The 17,284-nt window shown below is 42.3% G+C and overlaps 2 protein-coding genes across 5 annotated transcripts; one reads left to right on the forward strand and one right to left on the reverse strand.

Annotated features, from left to right (window-relative positions):
• Positions 1–401: 401 nt before the first annotated feature.
• Positions 402–11,753, reverse strand: zfr2 (zinc finger RNA binding protein 2). Of its 2 annotated transcripts, none has more exons than XM_037250669.1 (20): positions 11,666–11,753; positions 9,261–9,360; positions 8,259–8,523; positions 7,637–7,754; positions 7,244–7,462; positions 6,680–7,029; positions 6,270–6,458; positions 5,994–6,207; positions 5,758–5,912; positions 5,551–5,670; positions 5,336–5,472; positions 5,121–5,247; positions 4,850–5,046; positions 4,531–4,699; positions 3,624–3,798; positions 1,337–1,425; positions 1,149–1,244; positions 929–1,040; positions 752–849; positions 402–675 (listed from the first exon to the last, which is right to left on the reverse strand). In XM_037250669.1, exons 2-20 carry the CDS (start codon positions 9,311–9,313, stop codon positions 496–498), a joined length of 3,063 nt encoding a protein of 1,020 aa, XP_037106564.1. In that variant the 5' UTR covers positions 9,314–9,360; positions 11,666–11,753; the 3' UTR covers positions 402–495. The 2 variants fall into 2 exon arrangements, with proteins under 2 accessions (XP_037106564.1, XP_037106563.1); XM_037250668.1 differs by having other exon boundaries at positions 5,121–5,265.
• Positions 9,832–16,982, forward strand: atcaya (ATCAY kinesin light chain interacting caytaxin a). 3 transcript variants are annotated; one of them, XM_037250727.1, is made up of 13 exons: positions 9,832–10,415; positions 11,187–11,286; positions 13,229–13,287; positions 13,363–13,611; positions 13,679–13,852; positions 13,916–14,018; positions 14,105–14,236; positions 14,429–14,515; positions 14,606–14,704; positions 14,813–14,848; positions 14,911–14,973; positions 15,053–15,113; positions 15,589–16,982. In XM_037250727.1, exons 2-12 carry the CDS (start codon positions 11,210–11,212, stop codon positions 15,084–15,086), a joined length of 1,113 nt encoding a protein of 370 aa, XP_037106622.1. In that variant the 5' UTR covers positions 9,832–10,415; positions 11,187–11,209; the 3' UTR covers positions 15,087–15,113; positions 15,589–16,982. The 3 variants fall into 3 exon arrangements, with proteins under 3 accessions (XP_037106622.1, XP_037106621.1, XP_037106623.1); XM_037250726.1 differs by having other exon boundaries at positions 9,833–10,415; positions 15,604–16,982; XM_037250728.1 differs by lacking the exons at positions 9,832–10,415; positions 11,187–11,286 and adding an exon at positions 11,885–12,422 and having other exon boundaries at positions 15,604–16,980.
• The last annotated feature ends 302 nt before the right edge of the window (positions 16,983–17,284 follow it).

Consider the following 17,284-nt stretch of genomic DNA (forward strand, 5'->3'; position numbering starts at 1 on the left):
CTTCTGCTAACGCATTACTGATAATTCAGTAAAGATCACTTCTTAGGCATTTCGTCGTCGCTTTGCGGACAACTGAGAGTGCAACATGGAAGTTCTCAAAGACAGTCTTCATCTGGATGTCACACTCATTAGTTCGGTTGTATTTACCGGTTTCCCTTAAATATTTAATTTCCATGTTCATGTTCCCTCCAAATATTGTCTGGTTTTGTTTTTTAAAGGGGTTGGCAGCTGTGGTTTGTCAACTGTGACTCAACATTGCTGCAGTTAAAATGAAATGGAATGATGCAATCAATCACTCTATAGCTTTTTACTGTTCACACTCGTCTAACATCTCTATACATGGGTGCGTAATAATCATGAGGGGAAAAGGAGTCGCCATTTTTAGACAGTTTTTTTCAAGAAGTCACCCTTTTCGACTCGATTTAGTTCTGTTTTTTTTTTTTAAAATGGTGACATTTGAGCTGATACTAAACTGGCGAGCTGTCCTTCTGGATGTCAAGCACTCACGGCCTCTTCCTTTTTTTCCTTTTTGACTTCGCCTTCCCCCTCGCCTTCGCTCGTGTCGCTGACGTCCCGTAGGCGTTTACGGTTGCGAACGGCGGCCTTGGTCGCGAGCATGGAATCCATGCCAAGGACCTGGTGAATCTGACGGAAGGCAAGCAGCCGTAGCGCGTGCTGGAGTGAAGGAAACGAGGTCATCGGGTTTGCTTGTCAATCATAAGCATCCTTGAGGGACATTTTCATAGCTTACCTGCGCGCTGGCAGTTACGTCCTCCCTGTCTTGAAGATCCATTCTCTCCAAGACATCTGTTGGATGTTTCTCGCAAGGGTCCAACAACCCTGACCCATCTGAGAAAAGGGGAGGAAACCAAATTAAAAAAATTTTTTTTTAACATGAGGCGAGAACAAAGTAGGGGGAACCCTGTACCTGGTAGAAGAATTCCTGTGGCCATGGACTCCAGCACCCTGCGTAAGGCTTCTCCTGGGCTAAGCGGGCCCGTCGCACTGCTGATGACTTTCTCCACCAACAGCTCAATTGCCTAAGACAACAGGATTTTAAACAAATAAATAAATACATAAATAAAATTGGATAAGAATGGCGATTATTCATCCACAAAAATCATTTTTTTACATAGAAACCTACTTACCCAGCTTGGAACCTTCCCCCAGACGGGCACCCGCTGACATAAATCTCTTAAGACTCGAATGACAATGACACAGGACTGTAGTCCATTGGCACGAGCCTTCAGTGGAAGCATTCACAGAGATGAGCTGATTACATCCACAAAACTGATAAGAGTAAAAATGACACTTAAGATGCATGCAACATTTTTACCTGAAACCATTTGGCGTGACGAAGTGCGGCCAAGTGTTCTAAACATGTTTTCTTATTCAGAGGATCGGGTGGGTCATTCTCAGCATCATCTGACAGAGAAAATAAAAACACTCAATGATGGCAATAAATATACCACAAGCAGAAGTGTTTTGTTGATAAATCAAATGTGTCGTGGAAGCATTTATCACGCATGACCCGATTGTCTTTCCGCTCCTTCAAAATGTGCTTACTTCATTTAGTTTGTGAGAGAGAAACAGAAGGTGGGTCAGAAAGTATAAAAGTCAAAGAAGAAGCTACACTGTCTTGTGCTTTTTTTCTGGGTGAGAGAAAGAAAAGAACAAAAAGGTACATGCAAACAAACAAACAAACAAACTTCAACATTTCTGGAGAAAATTCTGGGAAACTTTGAAGGACCAATGTGAAGGATTTAGTGACATCTAGTGGTGAAAATGAAGATTATCACATTGAAAGGAATTACTATTATTTACTTGGCCTTCTTTAGATAAAGGAGAGGGAGGGCGAAATATTAGGCAAAGATCTCAGTAGATTCTAATAAAGATAATAATTGAAAGTGAAAGAATTGATGACGTTACATGGATTGGATGTCAATTGATTCGATTAAGAAGATTGTCAGAATTGTTTCCCCTCATGTCCGACACATTGGTTCTTGAAATGGGACTTAGGCACGATTCATATTGTCGTCAGCCCAGTACAGCACATCGTGAAAGCGTTTATCAAAAATGAGATGCACTTTTGACATTTCAATTTTTTTGTGTCATTTCATGCAATGCGGACACACTTTTTCTGCCTCTGAAAAATGACACAATTGAAATGTGCAATTGTCCTTAGAACTTGAAAAGTGCGTTTGTAGATGGCGGTGTCTCCCGATTATTCATCTCCAGACAATTTTAAAACAAAGGCACAGATGTCATGAAAAATTGGTGTCACGCCTCGTACAGCATTTGATCTTCCTGTGTCTTCCCTGCTTTTTATAAAGAAAGTTACGTGAGCGAGGATGCTTTTGTTCATTCATGCCTTTATACGAGACGAAACAAAAATATTGGGGAAATCAATGGACACAATTAGTCATATTAAAGTTGTCGGTTGTAAGAAAAGAAGAACATGCTAAGTGTTTGGTGAGTAGGAAGGATATGACGAATAGAGCTTGATGACAAATAGAAGGCGCATTTCATTTTTCCAAAAAAATCAAGTGTAATCTACGCCACCAATGTGTGTTGCTGCGCCACAAAGCTCATTAAATATGAGCCACATTCATTTCCCCATGCTCAGTGCTACGACTAGGTCAGCCGATAAACAACTACCTGTACCTGATCAGCAACAGAAAATGGATGATGGCAAGCCATAGAAAACATCACCACCATGCTTTCTCAATGAGAAACAAGCAAAGGAATGCTGAGTATTTGGAGCAGGAATGTTTGCACCACCGTCATTTTGGCATTCATAACAATGCCCGATGGGAGGGGCAGCAAAGGTAGAGGCTTTCTTTACTGATGGCCAAATGTGGTGATTGAATGAATTCAGATAATTGTGAGGAAAACACTCAAGCTCCTTTTGGCTCAGAACGCAACATTATGACAGCTGGAGGAAAATAATGAAAAAGTCACCTCAATAAAGCTCGTCTCATGGTTAAAACGCAGTAATGCCACCAAACTAGAAATACTGCTCACAATGGACAGAAATATTTGGCCACGGACATCCAATTAAGAGGATTTTGGTTGTCATTTCGTCACATTTTGAAGTGCGAGTGGGTATTTTGTCTCTTTTTGAACTCACATCTCTGTTCTGTAATGTAATTGAATGAAAGGCCTGAATTCAAAGCGTGGCCCAATACCTTTGTCAATTTCAGAGTTCATACTCTTCTCCCCCTCCCCAACTATTTCTGAACAGTGATCCTCAATCCAGTCGGTTTCTTGAGCTTGTGTATCCGGGTGCTCGGATCACAAAACTTACACCCTCGTGGCACAGAAAGGTCGGAGAGCCCGGCTTTTGAGTCTCATGATGTGGAAATTAAACAAAACATTTGGGAGGGGCTTAGTGTGGCTGTAAGGGGGGGGGAGGAGGAAATATAAAATATTGGGACAAATTAGTATGGGAATTCTTTCTGTTTTAGGGTTTCCGAGTTAAAACAAAAGTAAATCACATCCAATCCAGCTCAAATTTGGGGGCGTCTAGTGGGTGCAAAAGTGGGCGGGGCATATACTGTAAGTGTATTAGACACAGCGCCAACATGTGCTTCTCCGCTACTGAAAGCTTTGGCTTCTCTAACCTTTCTCAGCCGCTTTTCCTCCTGCCTGCATGTCCTTCTCGGCAGCAGGGTCGTCCCTCATGAGCGGCGAAGTGAGAGAAACGGTCACCTGCATTATGGGCTCCTTGCTCGATAATATGACGACGCTGGCCTCCTCTGGGTGAGCCTGCACCTCATACTGATCTTCAGAAAATGTCTGCCGGTTCAAAGGACACTTAGAATTACTCACTACAGAGGAGGTGGGGTAAATATGAGGGGGCAATGTGCCTTATAAGGCAAACGTAGGGGGCAATTAAAATTTTTTTCAAGACTACTGCAAATACAGTTCTGTTGACAATATAGTTGAAAAATAATATTTAGGGGAGGGACGTGAACACTTTATGCAACCCCATCTCTTGCTCTGTAGGATTCAGGTGTCATAACCAGGCAGTGCATCTAAAGATCAGTGGATTAAACATTACACATACAGCAGGACGGGTAATCTTTTTTTCAACGTAACATTCAAGTCGTCGTTTCCCCACTTTCTGTCTCCTGACGGACATTCAGACAGAATCTGGGTTTCTCTCTTAAGCCAAGAGGTGGCTCAATTTAGAGATTCGTATACAGTCGATACGTTACATGACTTGGTGTGAGAGATAAATACCACTCTGGGATAAGAGAGGAACCCATTCTGAAAGAAGCAGGACAGTAAACAAAGCTTATTTTTGACGATCTTGCTGCTTTGGCACAATGTTGAAGACAAAACCTGAAAAATATAATGCTATAATTATTTTGAAATGCTAAGGCACCTGACAACAGAAAAAAAAACGTCATCCTGCAAAAATGGGGGCTAGGGTGAACATTTTCTCCTTTTTGTCGGGATCCATGTTCAGAGGTGTACCTTTTGTCCCACATGAAGTGCTATGATACATGCGTGACATTTTCTTACCGCCAGTTCCTTGGGCAACTGCTTGGCAATGCTCTTGAGTAAAGAGACGGTGGGTTTTTTAGAAGTGAGCAGGATGAGTTGAACGTTCGTGTCGCCCCGAAGTAGTAGGCCTTTGGCGAGGATGCCCACCCGCATCACACCTCTTAAGAGCCGGGCCGCGCTCGCGGTGCTATCCAGAGAAGGACAAAGGCAAAACCTCAATAGACTGAAAGTCATTTGGATTTCTGCAACTGTGTAGACTTTTATTTTGTTAACATAATATTCAGTTCAATGCCATCACCGTGGACCCCATAACCTGAAATTATGTCCACATTCATACCTCTTCAAGTCCCCGCTCTCAGTATCAGCAGTCGTGATGTTCTTCTCAAGCAGATTGTCTGATACCAACTTCAGGGCTCGCTCAGAGTGGGAGACGATCCTCTGAACCGCCTGCAGCTCTTCTTCCCCCGGGTAAATAGTGGCATGTTTGGCCATCACAAGGCGGTCGTCAGGTGAGTCGGGCCGCCGGACGCACGACTTGTACGACGGAGCGAAAACAAAGGTTATCGATGTGGCGAAGTGAAAGAAAGAGTTGCAATAACAAAACTCACCAGCAGAGGGGGCACAGGCATACCAGGGTGGCTCATGAGTGGTGGGGGAGCCATCCTGCGTCTCTGCTCCCCCCAGTACATTTGCTCATCCTCCATTCTTCTCCAGTACATGTCCTCCTCATATCGCCTACACAAGCGGGGAGGACTGTGAGCGAAAAACATGACACAGATCTCAATATTCCCAATCACAGACTCATTTGAAGAACCATCCTAACCTCCTCTCCATGTGCCAGTGCTGCTCATCATCTTGCTGTCTCATCAGCGTCTTCTCCTTCTTCAGTTTGCTCTCCTGCAGCTTTCTGGTTCGGTTACTAGGTTTGATCTCCACTGGGAGCTCCGGGTTCACTTTCCTCTGCGGAAAGAGCACAAAAAGACCATTAAAAGACATGTAAGGAATTATTTGCAAAATGCAGCTCGTAACTTCGCTTACCTTGTACTGCAGTCTGTGCCTTCTTCCCTTCAAGTGCATGTCTTTAGCATTTGGGTCATTGAAGCTGCACTCGCATAACTTACAGTGGAAGCGAATTACTTTGCCATCACCGTTAAGCACCTGAAAAACATACTGATGGTTAATTGCTGCAGAAAACCCCCCAGCAACCATTTACAAGCAAAGATTACAGTGATTTTCCCCACTCACCTTCTCCACATAGTCATGGCCAATTGGTTGGATGTCCCCCTGGCCCACAGCCTTGATGCAATCCTCCTCTGGCACTTGTTTCATGGTCTGCTCTACTTTTGCCGCTGTCGCCACAGGGGGCGCTGCAGTTGCAGGAGCGCTGGCTGGCTTACTGGCTGTAAGGATGGAATTTGACCATAAGAGCAATCGAAAAGAACACAGACTCATAGTAAATGCCAAATGGCGTCACAACTTACAAGTGAAAACTGTTTTGGATGGAACTAGTTTCTTGACTGCTGATGCTGTTTTAGCGGCAGTGTTTACAGCTGGTTTGGGTGCAGCGCTCGTAGTTGAAGTGCTTGTGACAGAGGCCACGTCAGCCGTTGATGTTGTTACGACTGCTGCAGGGTTCACCAACACGGGCTCAGTGGAGGGGATTGGCTTGCCGAGCTTCGTGTGCAGTTTTACCACCTTTACAAAGACAGAATTAGAACAAAACAACAAAGACTCAAAGAATTGCACAGTGCACTAACCTTCTGGTGTTTGGAGCCACGGATGTGTGCAGCGTAGGCATCCACTCCATTGCAGGAGACGTCACACAACTCGCATCGTAAATGAGTCCGGACTCCTCTGGGCCCATTGCAGGCCGCCGTCTGACCGCCAGTTTTCAGAGCAGCTTCTTTTTTCTTATGTTTCTGGCCCTCCAGGTGCTCCCGGTATGTCTGATTCAATAAGATCAAGAGGTTGGGGGGGAAAAAAAAGCGCAAGACCACCATCAACGAAAATTGAAAAAATGAATCCCTACAAAAGAAATCTGCGATACAGAAAGACTGTATGAAATAAGATGAAATAGTTTTACCGCTCCCACGCATCTAAGCTTACATGCATTAAAATTAAACGATTTTTTTTTTTTTTTTAAATAAGTGACATTTGAGTTTCTCACCTGAGGACCTGCACAGCTTATCTTACAAATGTCACAGTAATGAAGCTGGGGCTGCTTGGGAGGGCCTCTGGGCCTCTGCAGCTTGTTCTGTTGAAATGTGGGCTTTTTGTAGGCGCTCCCCACAGAGCTCGTCGCCATGTTGCTGCCGGGATTGCTCCAGGAAGCGCTTGTCAGTTGCTTGGAGGGCTGCGGTTTCGGTGGCTGGCGGGGTGGGGGCGGAGGCGGCGGCGGCGGCTGCTGCTGCTGCTGCGGCTGCTGAGGCTGGGACAAAGTCTGCTGGGCCGACTGGTAATAAGAGGCGGCGGATGTGCAGGTGTAGCCAGTTGAGTCATAGCTAGGGTAGCTGAGGCCTGAGGGTAAGCAAGAAGCACAATCATTAATTTTAAAAGGCACTAAATGAACATTTACTTCACCAGAAGCTTAAACTGAACCTGGAGAAAGCCTGTCAGAGAAAGTGTGTTGCCAATCGCATTCGCCCATATCTTCTTTTTTGCAGATTAAAAATTAAGAAAATAATCAGTCATGTTTTCATTTTAACCTTGTCCAATGAGGGTCATCTCTTACCTGAGTAGGAGGCGACTGAAGTGGGAGAGCTGAAGGTGGAGCCGAGGGTGTAGGACGAAATCGGTGTTTGCGGTTGCGGTGCGCTGCTGGACACCGGGTAGATGTTGTAGCTGGTGGATACCGAGCTGCTTGGCGTCAGCGTTGTTACCTGCCTCTGGGGAGGAGGCGGGTGGCTGTACACAGTGGTGGGGGCTGGCGTATAAGCGCTCTTCACTCCGACTGAAAGAGCAAAGGGGGCAGTGAGAAGGGCGATGGGACATCGGATACGCCCAGCGTATCTTCCGGGATTTCCTATCAAGATTTTGACCATTGTGTATCATGTGACTTAAAAATGCATTAACAAGAATGTCAAAAAATGTAAGTGAGCTTCTTTCAAGTGCATAAATGTCTCACCGGTCTGGTAGTAATTGTCAGTTGCACCGCTCTGGGCTGAAACAATACTTGTCTGGTAGTACTGTTTATTGTCATAGGTGGTCACAACAGCAGGGCGGGCATAGTTGTAGTTGTTTTGCTGGAAATAAGATTTCAATACAAACGCTAATGACATAAGATTTCCATGATTCCAAGGTATTCCCCAAAAATAACATATACTACTTTGAATGAAATATTAACCTCTCATATGTTTGTTCAGATTAAAACAAAATATTCAAACAAATACAGGTTTTATCACCGATTTCATGCATCACAAATGTTCATTCTTTTTCTGCCACTTTGAATTTTTTTTTTATGCCAATGTATTTTTTAAAATTATTTCCTACTTGTTTCACTGTTTTATACCATGTTTTAACACAAAATGACTTTTCATTAGTAGCTCATTTAATTTCTAAGCCTGACAAAAAGTAGTTAAATTTTACTATATGATGTTAAGGATTTAGTTACAATTTTAGATAATTTGGGCAAGAATTTTATTAGACCACAAAATTATGTCACAATGTTTACGCTTACTATCTGTCAAAAGATAATTACCTAAACCGTTAAAGGACAGACACAAACCAATGCAGGAAACAGCACTTACCGCGTTGGCGTAAACCTGATACGTTTGTGGCGTGGTGGTGGGAATCGGGGCTGCCGGGGCTACCGGGGGGGCCGGCGGCCTGTAGGTGTAATCCGGAAGGGGCTGTTGGGTCTGATAGCCTGTGTAAGCAGCGCTGACGACAGGCTGGGCTGCCTGCACTGTGGCCGGCGCGTAAGAGGCGGTGACGGCATGAAGCACAGCGGGAGCCTGCTGGACGCTGTAGGTGACCGTCGAGGGATGCGAGTATACCGGGGGAGGCTGGGTACTGAGAGAAACACATGGGTCACGACTTTGCAATATTTATTTCAGTCCTCCATCCATCCATATATTTTCTAGTTCCTCAGTAGGTTTGAATGGCCCATTGAGAAAAGTGAGGAAAATCAAGTAGACACTTTAAAGTGGAAGGTAATTGGACTATAATCAGAACACATTTCAACAAATCGTCTTCATTGTAATTAATGGCTTTAATAAAAATTGTAAAGCAGGCACAGTCATCAGGGAAGAGCTCATAATGGATCCTGCAAATCTCATCTATTGTTGGAACATTACATGGCTGACTGAGCCGCACTGACCTCAAATTAATTACTTTCATCAGCATTTACGTGGTCAAACACAAAGAACAGAAAAATCCACAGCTGCCGTGTCGTTATCGTGTTCATTATTACTCCAACAGTGTTTTAACTCTCCGGTGAAGTCAGGTCTCACCAATTTAGCCACTAATTAGCTTCTTTCCCGTCAGCAAGAGACTTTATCAGATTGACATTTTGTACTTCATCCAGATTTTTTTTCAACGTGACATTTAATCAAGTCAGCATGCTTGATGGCAGGCAAGCAGGCACATGAACTCGGCTAGCCCTACGCAGCTTAGCTTAGCAGCTGAAGATAGCTTGTGTCAGCAGAGCGGCGCAAGTGGAAACTTCAACAAACAACTCGAATCACGACGACGACCTGTTATAATAACTCCGATATTAGTTTCACGCGACCTTGCATCATTTGAATTACCTGTACTGGGGACCGGTTGCATGCGTAAAGCCAAAATAATTGCTTGCAGCCATCTTGGCTTCTCCGGTACGGTACAGGGGTGCCAGTCATCAAAGAGTCACTGAAACACAGAACACAAGATAGTTCCCCCTCTGACTGCAGTTGAACGTAACACCGAAACGACAACGCTATTTCTGCCTGCAAATATTAAATATTGTACAAATAATAAAAATATTCCCTATTTTATTATACGAACGTGATACCGTATCCGTGTGACAATATACTGTAAAACTAATAATATTTAGAAAAAAAATCCCATATCCATGGTGCGGCGGAAAGCAACGTGGGTTCAGTAACCTGAAGTTGATAGTGTGAGTAAATAGTTGTCCATCTCTATATGTTCCTTACACCCGAGGTTGAGAGGTTAAAGTTGAGGATGGACGGACTTCACAGTCAGATGCAATCGGTCCAGAAGTGACCTGATTGGCTGAGTCTTGAAAAGATCCAAAAATCTTGAATAATGGATGCATGTAGAGGGGATTTGAGAGATGGAGCGGTGGGTGTGAAAGAGACATGGGTGGGAGGGGAGAAAAGGGATGCTGTTGCCAGGGAACACTGGCTACACCGAGAACCACTGACAACAGCCGCAGGATTATTCCAGGAATCATCAGTACTTCGTTTCCCCAAATTGCAGCAGGATTAAAAAAAAGATTTTGAGGAATCCAGATAGGCAATAAAAACCGGATTAGGGAAAAAGGCACCTATTGGGAGAAGTGATGATGATGCTACAGCCGATGCGCTCTGACTGAAGAAATTCGGTGCGGCCATCAGGGCTAAGAGACAGCCTGTCAGCTTGCTCTTCACGGCCAGTCTTTTCCCAACAAAGGTGGACAGAGGCGAAGGAAAGGAAACGAGGAGGGTGGGGGTTCCAGCACAGAGGTGCCCCCTGTCCTCAAGCACCTGCTGCTGGCTAGCGACTGACATTGAGGACACTATCTGTGTGTCTGTGCGTGAGTGTATGTATGCATGTGAAGTAGGGGAGGAGAAGACATATGCATTTGTGTCAGTTTGGAGGGTCAACACAATTTCTTTGCTCCTGTGAGTGAGGAGAAGTAGGAGAAATACGCACACAGATAGACCATCTGAAGAATTTGAGGGAGATCGCCATCATCTCATGTAAGTACAGTCAGTCATTGACATCATGCCAGATGCTGGGCTGACATCAAATGAAATCCAACTATTCTGGGTCACCCTTGAAATGCAATCAGGCCATCTCGCTGTTTATGATTATAATTTGCAGTTTTCGCCACAACATTGGAGTTGAATTTCTATTTATATCTATTGCATGCCCTTTACTCCATGCAGACATCCTTAAAATGTTGTTTGCTAACCTTGACTGTATCAAAAACACAATGTGTTCTTTGCTGAGATTCTAACCTCAAATCGTTTCATTTATTGTTGTGGTTTTAGTTTGCAGCTTTGGGAGGTGTTGCTATTTTGGTTAGCTTACTTAGCAACAAAGCATACTCTATTACTTTATTATATTGTGCACGCCTTCCTAATATTTTGTCTCCAGATAATAAATACGACATAAATCTTAACCTTCACTCTCAAATCCAGCATCAACAAAAATATTTTTTTTCAGGGGGTGTAATATTCTGCATTAATTCTTACTGCGAAAATGCACAAAACTGTTCTCAAAAATAGCCTCTTGATTTCCACCCAGGAGGAGGAATTTTGTATAATATCAGACTTGATCCACAAAAATAGGCTTCATCACATGCCTCTCACATGATATCCAGTGTGCAGGGGAATGGAAGAACAACCCCAAACTATCACCCTCAAGTGGTGTGTGGTTGGATTGAATCCAGTCGCAAAAAGAAAACTTTTTCCCTTTTCCATTTTTAACATTGAATCACAGTTTTTGTTTTGACAAATATGTGTCAGGCCCCTGCTCTCCTCGCTGAGGGATGGGCACCACAGAAGCGACTCTAAGAATGGACAACATGGAAGTGAAAGACGAATGGCAAGATGAAGACTTCCCTAGGTGAGATAAAGCAGTTACTTTTGTACTGGTTAGAACCTCTCACTTATTCTGTATGTTGACATTTGGACCCGCGTTTGTCGACTCGCAGGCTACTTTTACACCAAGTGGTTCTAAACAATATGATACAATGAGCTTCGTTGTTGTTCCAGCATGTTCTTAATGGTTATTAAATTGTATCTATCAACATAAAAGGCAATGGCTTAAACTGAGAAGCATTTTCAACATGTTTCCTTTGTCATGTATCGCTAAATAGCAATTCTACGACAAGCCCAATCTTAGTTTAAAAGAGACATCATTCAAGGTTTAAGCATGTGAATGAATGTGAGGAAACAATCACCAGCAAAAAAAAAGATCTGAAAATGTCAAAACTGGGATTTACCTTTATGGCTTGACATCACATCTTCTGATCTTGTGTTGCAGTCAAGTTTACTCAAGGGAAAAATATTAACCCTTTAGTAGACAAGAGACAAAACAAGCACTTTGAGAATATGTACATATGCAAGGAGAAAGTCCAAATCCAACCTGATGGCTGGTGGAGCTTGGCTCCTTTTCCTCCTTGCCCCATGCAGCCGGCACCCCCCCTGCTCCCTCCCCCCGACCACAGACATCTTGTTTTGTCGTGCAAAAAACTGATAGCATATCAGCGAGGTCTGCTTTCTCACTCTCACGCCAAAACCTTCGATTATATGAGATTACAAGCAACAGACAAACAGGCATATGTAAATAAATAATAATAATTGCGATGGAACACCTAATGTTGTGATCATACAAAAAATGTAAACCCGGGCTGACTGTGAAATGATGATGACACAGCGTGCTCCTCCTCCCTCCTCCCTCAAGCTGAGAGCAGGTGCGGCACTCTCTTTGTGAATGGCGTGGGGAATGGTCATGTGATGCAGCGGCAGTCACCGATTCCAAAACACAATATCGCCGTTTGCTGAAATGGTGTCAGGTTTTTGCTGGTGAAGAAAAAGAGGAGGAGGAGGAGGAATAAGCTGCAGCAGAAGCTAACGTGGCCTCTGAGAGATGCTCTGGGTGAAACCAATGAAGGGAAGACAGGGGGATGAATAAGAATATTGAGCAAGATAAAGACACGTGTATAGCCCAAATATTGGTTTGACCTCATTTTTTGTAAGGTAAGCTTTGCTTCATATTCATATTGGTGGCTGATAGATGTTTTTTCAAGTAAGGGTCCTTGAGGGAGAGACTCAGGTTGTTTATCTGTGACTCGGCGGGGGGTGCTGGTTATTTTCCTGCAGAAGGGATGATAAAGCATACGTAGGAATGCAGCAGCACATGTGGAGACGTGCTAAGAGCACGTCAGCTGGGAAAACACACTGCAGTGTAGCTCCCTGTATCACTTGCACTTTGTGTTTGTCTTCAGAATAAGCTTTGTGTGTACAAATGATGAAATGCTTCGGCTGGTTCTGCAAACTCACGGCACACAAACAAAGCATATCTTGCCCTCACCCACATTTTCTGTTCTCCTGTTTCCTCCTCTGCTCTGCCTCATGTTGCCTGACAGCCTTGTAATCTTCATCTGTCCACGGAGAGATGTTAATTGCCGTCCTGTTCTTCGTGCTGCTGATTTTCAGTGTTAAAATGGATTAGCGGCAAAGCTATTGTTTTAAATGGCCCATTGGACATTATACTAATTGGAATCATCTTTTGTGTGATGCTTCTGTGTGAGGTTATTATGGTGTTTTCTCAAAAGTGTTGAACAGGATTTGCATACAGTATGACCTCACTGGTCACAACATTAGATACATCGCCACAGTTTACTGAGAATTAATGCAATCAAAATCCCTGCCATTGCCAAGATTTTAATGCTCAGTTTTATTCAACACTATGATTTTTTAATTTAATTTAATTTAATTTAATTTTATTAAATTTTATTTTATTACTCATCATTAACTTGAATGATCTGTCATTTGTCACTCAGACTCTTACCCGAGTACGGAGACATGGACTCCTCTTGTGGCCTCACAGACAACAGAACCTGTAAGACAAATATCATTGAGGACCTCTTGATTTTTTTGGAAAGAAGTTGCATCATCTCCTCTCTTCACTTCTTAGCTCCTCCCAACTCCTTGAATGTGAGCCCACCTGGAGGTGGCGCTGGCGTGGCGTCCTCGCGTCGTACACGGCGTACCCTGGTTGCCCCGGAGATGAATCTGTCCTTGGATAAAAGCGAGGGGTCTCTGCTGTCGGATGACTTTCTGGACACGCCCGACGACCTGGACATCAACGTGGACGACATGGATACGCCGGATGAGACGGACTCGCTGGAGTTCATCACCAATGGCAATGACCTGGAGTGGGAAGGTAAGAGGATTTCCTCTTTGGGTGGTCCATTAGCAATAAACACAGCACACCACATGTATCATTCCAGATGACACTCCAGTGGCCTCGGCCAAAGCAGGTTCGACTGGTGGTACGGGAGACTTAGACGAGGAGGGAAACCCCAACAATGGACGCCTGTGGAGGACGGTGATCATCGGAGAACAAGAGCACAGAATCGACATGCAGATCATCCGACCGTACCAAAAAGTCATCACCCATGGAGGTGAATCATCAACTTTGCATTCAAAATATTTTTGTCATAACAAAATTCAAACTCTCTCCTCAGGTTATTTTGGGGAGGGCCTGAATGCTATCATCGTATTCTCTGCATGCTACCTGCCTGACAGCAGCATCCCAGAATACCATTACATCATGGAGAACCTCTTCCTGTGAGTCTACGGGGTTATTCAGTATTTATTTATCATAGTAATCGTCGCTAATCAATATAACGAGGTATCCTCTCTTACTCCTCCAGGTACGTGGTGAGCAGTCTGGAGATGCTGGTAGCTGAAGACTACCTGATCATCTACATGAACGGAGCCACACCCAGGAGTAAAATGCCTGGAATTAGCTGGCTCAAGAAATGCTACCAGATGATTGACAGAAGGTGGGGGAAAAAAAAAAAGTTTCAGCATCCATATTTGTTTTGCTGTTTTTTTTTTTTTTGTGGCTGCAATGTAAAACCAAATTGCAAAGCAATATTTTTGTTACCTTGTTGATCTACACAAAAGGGGAAAATTACTACATATTATTGTTTATATTTTTTTTATGTCAGATTTTTTTTCTGTTTTGACGCCAGGTTGAGGAAGAATTTGAAGTCTCTGGTTATTGCTCATCCTACTTGGTTCATACGCACTGTACTGGCAATATCCAGGCCCTTTATCAGGTAAGACCCAGTAGTTAAATGTATACCAAACCATATACTTTATATTCCTTTATTGTATTGACTATATCGTTCACTTGCTGCCATTTACAGTGTGAAGTTCATGAATAAGATCCAGTATGTTCACAGCCTGGATGAACTGGCCCTAATGGTCCCTATGGAGCACGTACATGTCCCAGAATGTGTTTTACAGTAAGTTCAAATCAGGCGTAGTTCTGTCGGCCATATTGTAAGCAAACTTTTTTCTGTTGTAATTGCTGAAAATTAACTAAAAGTATAAAACATTTGTATTCATTGCAGGTTTGACGAAGAGAGGATTAAAGCCCGCAGAGAAAGGTGAGTTTTGAATCATAATTTTGTGTCCCCCTATTACTTCAGCTCAGTTTTAATGTGTGTAGAATGGAACAAGAGCAAAAGCAGCAGGTGGAGCAAAAGGAACCGGTCAACAAAAAGTCAGAGAGGTACTGGTCCAAAGTGTTACTGAGGGCCGACAATTAACCATATTAAAATATCCTCATTGCATTTTTTTTCTCTTTCCAGGCCAAAGTCAATGATTGTAGAGCAAGGATTATAAAAAGGGAAGACTTCGCCGATTAAATAGGTATGACCGATCACACGCAATATAATAATATTCAATATACGTGTATCAGCTGTATCTATCTAAGAAAATATACTTTGCTCAAAACAATCAGTGTTACTAATTTAACTAAAACTGTGCTAGGAAGTGTTTCTAATATTTTGCATTTAAGGGGCCAAATAAGAATGCTGCAATGAGGTTCTACAGCAATTCAAACAAATATAAAAAATAATTATTATTCTCATTAAGGAAGAATTTTTTTTTAAACTTTTAAAAGTTTTGCATTGGATTAAATTGTGCATGTCAATCACATCTATACTTGTGCTGAGTCAACAAATTTAATTATCTAACAATCTGTAATTCTGATATTAAGTGCCATCAGAGCGATATAATAAAAAATACAATAGATAGATAGATAATAGATAATAAAATAGAGCAAGGTTGCTCATTCATACTATGCAGTAAAATATTTCTTGGTTTGTTTTTAATTCACCTGCAGTTTCTTTTGCGGCAGTGTGCCACTTGGAGCATCAATCTATTCACGGAAGCCTCAAGGACGACACGCGCTTCTTTGTGGGCTCATCATTTTTTGATCACGATACAGCGGCAAGTGCAACATCACTTTTTTTTTCTCTCTTTTGATGAGAGGGTTCATTCACGAATTGAACATTTGTGCAAAGGAGTTTGTTGTTCCATGGACTTTACGCTTGCACTTTAATGTAGGAACAAATGAAGGAATGTTTCTCATCCCGAAGCTATTTTCAATGTAAATACTGCACTAGAATGTTTTTGATTTTGCTCCATGCTGTTATATCATAAAGCCTTTTCAAGCTTTTTAGTTTGAAAATTCTCAGTGTCCATTATGTACCGACAAGGTCGTTCTCTCTGATCTCCATCTATACTTAAACCATGTGCCTCTGTCTCTTGAGTTTAAAATGCAGAAATATGAGAACTATTTGCACAAGCTCATATCAAATTACTGCATTCCTATTTTGTAATTATTTCCTCCTTTTTGGCTTCAAATAACGACGTAGAATGACACTCGGGCAAACCAATTTTGTTTTGAATAATCTTGCTAAAATATAACCAGATATCACTGAAAAGCGAATAATCTTAATTTGAAGACATGAATGAATTAGTGATTCCTTTCTTCTTTATCGCATGTTTATCATACAATAAGATTAAATGTAAAATATATGATTAGTTTAGGTATCACTTAGTTTTGCTGTATTTTGCATACTGTACATTTTGCACTACTTTTCAAAGCTACGTACACGTTTTGCACGGTTTTATTTTTCTAAACAAACTAAAAGGTCCTCTTGCTAGAGATTCCAAGAGGAATGCACATACACAAAAAGTAGACTTCATCATTTTATTTCAACCTGTTCAACATAATTGTATTTTGTCAGATCAACATCGACTCTTTTTTCCCCTTTTTCAAACATCTCATTTTATGTCGAGGCGTTGTTTTCTTTTTGCTCTCCGTCTCTCTTGTCTTCCATTGATGCGATAGTTATGCTAGCAGGACATTATTTTTCTATGAATGCCGCGTTATTGCTTCATCACTTTCAAACATTTGGAATTGTGACTCTTTTTTTTATTTTGTTGAGTGCCTGATCTTGAACTCATTGATAAAAATAACAAAATATGACAATTAGTCACATAGACTTGTCATATGTAGCAAACCTCTGTGGCGTGTAGACAAACATGAACTTTCCAAAATGATTTTCCTTTTGACCATAAAAGCACAATATACAGACAGACACTGGCTATTTTATTTTATTTTTTTTGTATCTTGATTGCAATACGTGTTGTTTTTTGTTGTTCATAGTTGAATAAATACGTACGTCTGCTTTGTGAATAGAACTGAATAAATAGTCCCTCCCTAAAATCAATTTGGTATTTTACTTCATTTTTTCAACATAAAAAGTGAATTTTATTGAGTGAATATACTATGAAATGAGGTGTTACTAGGGAAAAATTGATTTGGGACTTCAAAATGAGTCTTTTCTTAGATAAGACGGAGGCCTGTGATATCACATGGTAACATGAGACACACAGCACACACTTCTCTCCAGCATACTTATGAGGGAGACGCCCTCCAACAGCTGACCCTTGACCCCCATGAGTGTGACAGAATTCACACTCAGACACAAATAGAAACATAGGCGAGAGGTAAAAGCTAAAAGTGAAGA

This window comes from Syngnathus acus, chromosome 4 (assembly GCF_901709675.1).
Source record: "Syngnathus acus chromosome 4, fSynAcu1.2, whole genome shotgun sequence".
Classification (NCBI taxonomy): Eukaryota; Metazoa; Chordata; class Actinopteri; order Syngnathiformes; family Syngnathidae; genus Syngnathus; species Syngnathus acus.

Coding starts and splice junctions, on each gene's coding strand:
- zfr2 (XM_037250668.1), bottom strand. CDS start 9,313: ATGGCTGCAAGCAATTATTTTGGCTTTACGCATGCAACCGGTCCCCAG. Junction 8,524..9,260: donor GCAACCGGTCCCCAGTACAG/GTAATTCAAATG, acceptor TGTTTCTCTCAG/TACCCAGCCTCCCCCGGTAT. Junction 7,755..8,258: donor ATCAGGTTTACGCCAACGCG/GTAAGTGCTGTT, acceptor TCTTATTTCCAG/CAAAACAACTACAACTATGC.
- atcaya (XM_037250727.1), top strand. CDS start 11,210: ATGGGCACCACAGAAGCGACTCTAAGAATGGACAACATGGAAGTGAAA. Junction 14,237..14,428: donor TACCAGATGATTGACAGAAG/GTGGGGGAAAAA, acceptor TTTTGACGCCAG/GTTGAGGAAGAATTTGAAGT. Junction 14,705..14,812: donor GTCCCAGAATGTGTTTTACA/GTAAGTTCAAAT, acceptor TATTCATTGCAG/GTTTGACGAAGAGAGGATTA.